At 31.3% G+C, this 8,929-nt stretch overlaps 1 protein-coding gene across 2 annotated transcripts in view; it reads left to right on the plus strand.

The window, feature by feature from the left end:
* The window catches only part of LOC106464188 (NEDD4-like E3 ubiquitin-protein ligase WWP1), a 67,423-nt gene that overhangs the window by 38,541 nt on the left and 19,953 nt on the right, over positions 1-8,929 (plus strand). For both annotated transcript variants that reach the window (XM_013924313.2, XM_022391888.1), the window contains exons 11-15: positions 380-434; positions 2,765-2,849; positions 5,785-5,910; positions 6,479-6,554; positions 8,710-8,781. In XM_013924313.2, the coding sequence (XP_013779767.1) occupies positions 380-434; positions 2,765-2,849; positions 5,785-5,910; positions 6,479-6,554; positions 8,710-8,781 (414 nt within the window). The remainder of the gene's footprint in view (positions 1-379; positions 435-2,764; positions 2,850-5,784; positions 5,911-6,478; positions 6,555-8,709; positions 8,782-8,929) is intronic.

The raw sequence follows: 8,929 nt of genomic DNA on the forward strand, positions 1-8,929 counted from the left end.
AAGTGATTCAGTTGTGGCAACTCAACTTAATTACTGATGGGGTCCACATAACTATGTCAGCTTGTTAAGCAAATTTTTCTGAAACTTTTTTGGCATTAAATTGTATGTGATTCCATGATTTTGTTGGTCAGTGGGTTGTAGATCTGTACCTAATAACATACAAGTTTCACAAAAGAACAGTGGACAGGAATACCATTAATATTGCAATTAATTTCATTAATTACTGTTGATGTTTTTTATTTAGTACATTAGACATTTCACTTAAGAAACGAGGATTAAGATAAAATTAATCAGTGGAAGTGAAGGTATAAAAAAAAACAAGTCAGTAATTTGGAGGTTAAAACATTGAGATACAAACAGATGTTATGATGCTTTTTAGACTCCTGCACAGACTGAAGACCATGATCCACTGGGACCACTGCCAGAAGGATGGGGTATGTTGTTATTACATTTGTATTTTGTTGCTCTTTCAAACTGAGTAGTGAAAACTAGCAACTTCTCTAGGTATTTACCCTACACTGCCGGATATGATTCAAAATTTATCTTTATTATGACCAATTTAGGAAACATTTTAATAACAACTGGACATGAACAAATAAAAAAAAAAACTCTGTAGTCAGCCATCACTTTGAAATATTTCTGTTTAAGCTTTGCATTTCAGATAGGCATCTCAAGAAAACTTACTCTAAGAACTTTTAGTAGAGGTCAAGGTGCAGTTTGAGAAAATGGCCTCTATATCAGGAGATTCTAAACTTTCCCAACCCATAACATATTTCATTAGGCAAGTAATTTTTGTTTAAAAACATTTTAGAATCGTTATATATAAATAATTAAAAATAAAAATATGTTTGTACTTTCTTTGACCCATTACAATACTTCTTTTAATCCAACCAATGGGTCATTACTCAGTTTGGGAGGTGCTGATGTAGATCATATTTATATGCACAAAGCTTGCTTAAATGTGTATTTTAATCTTCAATGGTTACATTTAATTGATATCTTTAGCTTTTGCTACTTTTCTCTTGATGAGATTATACAGAAAAAAAAAATGATTTATTATGTATTTTAAACTAAATTTAATCTTACTTAGTATAGTAATACTTGGAGAAAACTAATTACTTATCACTTATTTGTCCAGAAACAAATTTGCATACAAATACTTTTTTTAAATTTTGAATGCTTGCTTTTTGTATTTCTCTTTTTCCTGCATCTGATGATGATGTTTGGTTGTCAGATTGAGGAGGAGCTGGTCTAATAGTACTTAAACTTATTTCTCAGTTTGGGTACTGTTATTGCACTTTACTTCCATAAACCTAGTCATGTCTTAATTTTAGTGTTGCATGAAATAATGAGTCTAAAAGTTATGATTTTTTTTTTCAGTCATTTAAATGACTTCTTATATTAAATGATTGTCAGTGATAAGGTACAAGTAATTAGTGTATTCTAGAAATCTCATCAAGTGTAAGCTATTAAAAAGTTGGAAAAAAAATATGAAGCTGTTATCCATGCTTGTTTACCTTACATGAGGGTAGTTACATGAGTTAATTGTTGACTTTTAGAAAGGACAAACAACGGGTTTTTTAATGAGTGTACTTTCAAATGGTATTTGTAACTACATCATATTAATTTTAGGTTTAATCAAAACTTGTATCAGTGAAGAATGTTGTTGAAAAGGGCTGTGAATATAAAATCCGTGGAGGAGTTTTTTTCTAACATGTAAACAAAGAATTTAAATAAAAGAAATGCAAGTATTAAAAAAACTATGCAGTAAATCCACACTTTAGTTTACCATTTACAGTTTTATCTTTTTTTTTGGGGGGGTGTTTAATAAAATTCAGAATTTCTTATGCGCATAGTATGTGGCTATCAAGGTTTTGCTGTGGGTCCACTTGATATTTTTAAACAGAGCTACAGTATATTGTTATAATGTAATAGTTAAATTTATATTCTTAGACAGGGGTACAGTATATTGTTATAATGTAATAGTTAACTTGATATTCTTAGACAGGGCTACAGTATATTGTTATAATGTAATAGTTAACTTGATATTTTTAGACAGGGCTACAGTATATTGTTATAATGTAATAGTTAACTTGATATTTTTAAACAGGGCTACAGTATATGTTATATTGCAATAATTAGATTGCATAGTTCACCAACAAATATTTCTTTTTTTTACCAAGCTACTGAGATTTTCTTTTTCTTTGTTTTTGTCCATAATATCTGAGTATACAACAACCTGGTTATGGTTTGTTTTTATCCCATTTAAGTTTTCATAGAAAGTTTTATAATAACCACATATATGAATATATAATATACATATATAGTGCAGTTGTCACCAATAAGAAGCCTGTGGACCACATCCCCCCTCATAACTGATTTTTGACCTGCACTATGATCAGATAATGCAAAAATAAGCAAAACTGTATTCCTGAACAATCCTAAGCTTGGACCTTCTATTTATGGTCATCTGAATTGGACCAGTGTGGAAACTAATTGGGGGCCACTAGTGCAGTGTTTGCCACAAGTTTTAATGGTTAGGTTATGAGAGAGTGGACTTTTAAACCATGAGAGAGAAATGTGTTGCTTGTCTTTATGCAGTTTTATTATTCATTGCAACCCATACAACTTAGATTTTTTTTCATAGAAATTCTTTCAATACATTGTTGTTACTAACTACAGTTGTTGATATGAGACTGGTTAATATTTGGAGATTGCAAGTGTACCTTTCATGTTTGTTACATACTGATTTTGTGATTTACAGAAAAACAAATGGATCGCAATGGTCGGGTGTATTTTGTAAACCACAAAAACAAAACAACCCAGTGGGAAGACCCCAGAACTCTAGGGTTAGTAGAAATTTAGTTTATTTTCTTGCCTTGAAAATAAGCTAAAAAATTTGTAATTTATGGTTTTTGTCAGAGTGTTCCTACACTTGTGACTATGAGATTTTGTGAATTTAAAGTCTGTTAAAAATAGAGCAGGGTGATTAGTGGAAATTAATCATCAGATTTATTAATTGATTACATTGAACTAATTGATCATTCTCACTTCAGATGGGTAGTGTGAACGATCAGAAATAATGATATTTTGAAACACTAATTTTGATTAGTTGACTATTTCATGAGTCAGGACACTTGTTGATTAAGCTGAATGACCTTTAATTAACCATATAATAATAAGAGATCAATAATGGCAATATCTAGATAACATGGATAGTTAGAAGAATTGGAAACACTAATTTCCATTAGTTGATTATTTCTACTATTAATATATTTAATTGTAATTTATATTAATTGATTGTTTTATGTGAGATTGATGTAATTACTTTTAGGTAATTGATTAATGTAGTTAATCTCCCAGCTGTAATTGAAAGTTTTTATACTTTGACAATTTCATAAACTTTCATCATTCCTTTTATTGTGCATTTCCACTCACTTTATCTTTAATGCTTTAGTGTTAATTTCTTCTTAACCCTAAAACATTCATCAGAACTTTTAGGCACGTACTTTTTTTAGTATATTCAGGTTTATATACATGTCTAATTAGATCAAGTATACCTCTAAAACCATTTGAAATAGCCTAAGACACATATGGAAACAGTTGTTTAGTATAACCTGAAGATCCAAATTAGGCAAATAATTTGACCTAATTTGCATATCTGATGATGCTACACTTTCAATATGGGCACCATATTTGAAAATTTCTACTTTATTCTTTTATCTTCTGATTTAACACAATCTCTTAATTTGATTTAAAAAAAAAAAAAAGGTTGAAAGTTATTAATGACCTTTTGCTATGTTGTATTTATTGGTCAGAACTCCACTGAATAGGCAAATTATGTTATCATAGGCCAGTTTTTTGGAGGTGATTTGTGAATAATAAAACAATTACACAATCGGTTTCCCTTTCCTTCTAAGCACAGGATCGTCACTTTTTCTGAGATGTAAGACAGCAGGTTTCAAGACTGCTGGCATGTCATGGCAGTTCACGTTCACAGTACCACACAGTCCTGTGTTCTGATTAGATAGTTCCTCGGCCAAGGACACACTAATGTAATAGCTGTCTACACACATTTCATGCTCTTTGCCAATCCATGAAGCCATCATATTCCAAACTTATAGGTGACTGATACATCATTACCATCCTTATTTGCAACATTTTCATTTATACCTGAATAGAGTGACAACTCCAGAACATATTCACTCTTTGACTTTGATTCAGATAATATAAAAACTTGGGATCCCTATTTATCTGGCTTTTTAGGGTTGTACTGTTTCAAAACACTTCACCCTTTTTTTTTAATGCGTTTGTCATTTCAATCTTTGCCAATTCCTTTTTTTGGACCAAATGGTTATGTGAATATGGGAATTATCATGTCAATCAGTGGATGCATATTGATTAACTTGTCATGAGAAGAAGCACCTCTGGCAACTTTATAATTATTTTTTTCAAAATGCGGGAAGCTCAAGATCAATTCAAATCTATCCCCGGTAAGGACATAGCTGAAATCAGGAGTGCCAGCCAAAACATGTCCCAGTAGTCCTCTATCTCGGGTTTATTGACCAAGTCCATCTTTTGATGGTTTACAGGTACCCACAAAATCATAAATGTGGTTTCAAATCATCATCTTTCCTTTGTAAAAACTAATTAGCATAGCAGTTTATTTCTGTTACAATGCGATCAAATACAGCATCATCCAGGAATAATTACAAAAAATTGATAGGGTCTGCATCACTTAGATTTTGGTTGCCCCTGTACCGTATATCTCTACCATCAAAGCTGGAAATCCAAGGTTGAAAACATACATCACCCATCACCCATCATTATTTGGACCACCAATTCCATGCCTAGCTTGATTGCCATGAATAAGTTAAGCATGTCCATGTGCAGGTTGTTATGCCTTACCAGACCTAGCCCTGGGAGGATGTGTATGTGTAGTTGTATACCCACCTGTACTAGCAATGGCAACAGGTACATTGTTATAACATCCTGCACCATGTCAAGATCTCCCTTGAAAATTGGCCTTTTTAGAAATGCAAACCTCATAATCACTTGCTCCCACGGGCCCAGCTTTGGCATTACTACTATAACTGTCCACATCAGAATCGGTCATATGCTTAAAATTATTGTCAGATAATTCAGGTTCAGAGCTAGAATTATCATCAGCTTGCACAAGTTCAATTGTCTCCAAGTTTTAAAACATTGGAGTGATATTATGCCATTTTGGGCCTGTGTTCTCATAAAAATTAAACAATTTTCAACTGCAAATATTACCAGTTGTTTTTTAATAGCAACATGTGCCATGTTTGATACGAATCGGCTGCTGAGATCATCATCCCTTCAGGTTAGGCCTTGTCTATTGATTTTTTGTACTTGATTTGCATTTATAGTTGGAAATTCAAACTGCATTATATGATTGCCACATGTTGATGGGTGTGCCTAATGGGGTTAGGCTACAGTCTTCATAGATTTGTTCACTTTACACATATATGTCTCTTTTGTTCACTTAAGATGTTTCAGCTCAGAATAAGAAATATTTTTACTAATATTCACCTTTTCTTTGTCCATTTCTTATAATTATTCGACCACATATTTTTTATGACATAGCATTAATATGGCATGTTACAGATTTGTTTAATTTATTTAGTAGCTTGATTGTTTTTTCCTTTACCCAAACATCACCAAAACATATACACATGTGCTTGTCCACTTGTCATGTAGCATGCTTTTGTTAAGGTATACACTTTGTTATGTAAATGTTAATGAAGGTGTTATCTCCAGGCGGGAAGAGCCACTCCCTCCAGGATGGGAAGTTAAGTATACAAATGATGGGAAGAAATACTTTATTGACCACAACACCCGTACAACTACTTTCCAAGATCCTAGGATGTCATTTAACTCAAGAGAGTAAGTAAAACTTGTAGAAGAAGGTTATTTAAACTATCTCTTGGAAATCCATAGTGGCAACAGTTTGTGTTGTGCAATTATTGGACCAAAGAGTAAGATAAAAGTTTTGATAGTCCTTAATACATATATGTTAATAAATCCATTTTGTGTAATAATATGGATTTTGTGCTTAGATTGATGGTAAGTTGTATACGTACGTGCAAAGTTTCTCAAGTTAAATACACTTCTGTAGTCTTCTAAGACTTTTAGAAATTTCTTTCTGCTGTTTTGAAGAAATTTTTTTCAAATTTATTGTTTGTTTAATCCTTGGTTTTGTTTTAAAATTTGTTTTTGGTCTGTCAAAAATCATCAAATTATATCATAAGGAGGAAGTTATGTGAGTGTTAGGATGTGTAACTGCCGCTTTTTCAAAGTGTGTATATGTTTTAGTTATTTTAGAAAATAATGATTATAAAAAGCAATTTAAATGTAACTTTTATTGGTAAAGAGTAACTTTTATCTAAATAATTTTACAGTTTTTCCCTTTCTTTGGTTTTGTGTGCACATTACCTTTTGGTCTTCTTTTCAGAGGAGTTTCTGGTGGACCTGTAGCCTATGAGAGGAACTTTAAGTGGAAACTTACACAGTTCCGTTACCTGTGTCATGTTAGTAGTTGCAATATGATTTGCTTATTCTGCAGTAATAACAGTATACTAATATATTTGCAGTATATTTGGAGTAAAATATTATCTAGTTTAAAATGTGTTATGGTAATAAAAAAAACATCTGTCTGCTTTCCTATGAAAAAATGTGCATTATGTTTAACTTTTGTATTGATTAGCATGTATTAGTTTTAGGCTTTGCATTGTTGTTGTTTTCTGAACTTGAATATATTTTCTTTCTGTTTTTAGTTCTGTCTAAAAGTTGAATCTTTGAAAGTCTGTATTGTCAGTTGTTATGTAATATTAAATAAAGTTAGCTTACACTTGGTAGCAAAACTCATGGACTACTGAGAACTGCCATTTCATCGTGGCAAAGTGTAAGTTTTGTTTGCTCACCCACTAATATCCCTTTAAGCTTCAAGTGCTACAAAACTTAACAATTAACAGATTGTTATTGCTTTGCTTAACTGGATAATTTCAGCCTTAAACATAAGAATAAGAAATTATAAAGGTTGGTAGGAAAATGTGCATGAATCACTTTTTTTTTACTTGGTACAGAATGTTTAGTTCTGGTTCTTTGGTTTGGTTTGAAAGTTTGGCATTAATTTTTTTTGCACTTGGTAATATTTTTTGTAAGTATTACTCATAAGTATGTACTCTTTTTTTTTTTTCACGTAATATTCTGATAGTTAATGTTTGATTTCTCATACATTTTTCTGTTCATATTGTTCACACCTTGTATCCTTAGAGAGCAAATGCCTTAACCCTACACCTGGGCCAGCAAGCACTTTTCGGGTGCTAAGTGTCTGTATATAAAATTTCAAAATAATAATAATCTAAGGCAATCGTTTTCAACTCAGAAATATTTTAGATTTGATATTTTGTCACTTTGTAACTTTTGTATGGTAATTCACAAAGGAAAAAAAAATTGATATTTGTGCACAGCTTGAAGGAGTCTCATATTTTAACAACACTTACACTTGTTTTTGACTTATAGATTTATACTTGCTAAGAGATTATCATTCTTTCAGAATATAATTATCCTTGCATCTTTTTTCTTATCTTTCAATGACTGTATTACTGCAACCTCATTCCCACCCATTTATGATCTTGCAACATGTGATCTGAACAAATACTAATGTAGCTCAGCTTTGAAGACAGGTACAGGGAAAGTTTAAATACCATTGGATAGAGCAGATTATAAATTATTTATATCAATGTACTAATTCTGTTTGTTTTGTGTTACCAGAATCTAACAGTCAGTGTGCTAGTTACTTGCTCTGTTGGTTACATAAAGCTAACAATAGATCTTAATATATAATTTTAAAGCTTTTCTTTCCTTTTGATGAAAATCTTAAAGGTAGGTAAAAAACTTATATTGAATTCATAGGTATAATATTTCTTAATGCTGAAGGTTTACCAAAGTTTTAAGTTATAATCAAGTTCATTATTAACATGAGAAATATTTTTAGGATAGAAAACAATGTATGGAGAAGTGCCTGATAAACAAATGCTTTAACCATCTATGTTTCCGTTTTTCAAATGTCCCAAGTCTCAGTTTTCACTTCTCTGGCTATTTAAGATGGAAGTTTGCAGGATAAATTACACCATTCAGAGTTAAAGCTCAGGATCTGTTTTATGCCATTTTGTTGATGTTTGCAGTTTTTTAAACCAAAGTTAGTTTTCAAGTGACACACTATTTTTGAAGAAATGACAACAGACATAAGTGGGATTTGAACCAGTGACTCCAGCATTTCAAGTAAAAGTGGTAGTCTTAGAATAACTTGAAACATCAACTGAATATAGTATGAAATTACTTAAACATCAATTATTTCTGCTATTTTGCCAAATTTTTAAATAAATAGTTTGCATTCAGTGATTTATTGTATGAAAACATTGGCTAACTGACTGTATCACAACTTCATCTTGTCTATATAAGAGTATATTTCATCACAGTTTCACAATGTTTACGTTTCAATCAAGATTTTTTTCTTGCTAATTTCAGAACTATTTGATTAGTAGCCCTTTATTTTCTGTTTTTGTATTAAATTGGCTAGGTAAATAATGTGATTTAGCATGATGATGACATAGTATTCATAAGTCAGGCTTAAGATACAAATGTTAATCTTTCAAAATCTAATTTTCTGTCTTCCTTTAGTGCAATGCTGTACCTAGTCATATCAAAATTGTTGTATCACGAAGTAACATTTTTGAGGAGTCTTATGCCCAGGTAAGTGCAAATAAAGCATTATAAAAATGATTAAAAATAAGCATTATTGACTGAGTTCAAATTTTATTAGAAACTTTAACCTATATATATATATTGGATGTTGGTGTACTTTGGTGACAGATTTTCTTGTAGGCAGATTTTGTTAAAC

Source organism: Limulus polyphemus, unplaced genomic scaffold (genome assembly GCF_000517525.1).
Source record: "Limulus polyphemus unplaced genomic scaffold, Limulus_polyphemus-2.1.2 Scaffold1583, whole genome shotgun sequence".
Taxonomy (NCBI): Eukaryota; Metazoa; Arthropoda; class Merostomata; order Xiphosura; family Limulidae; genus Limulus; species Limulus polyphemus.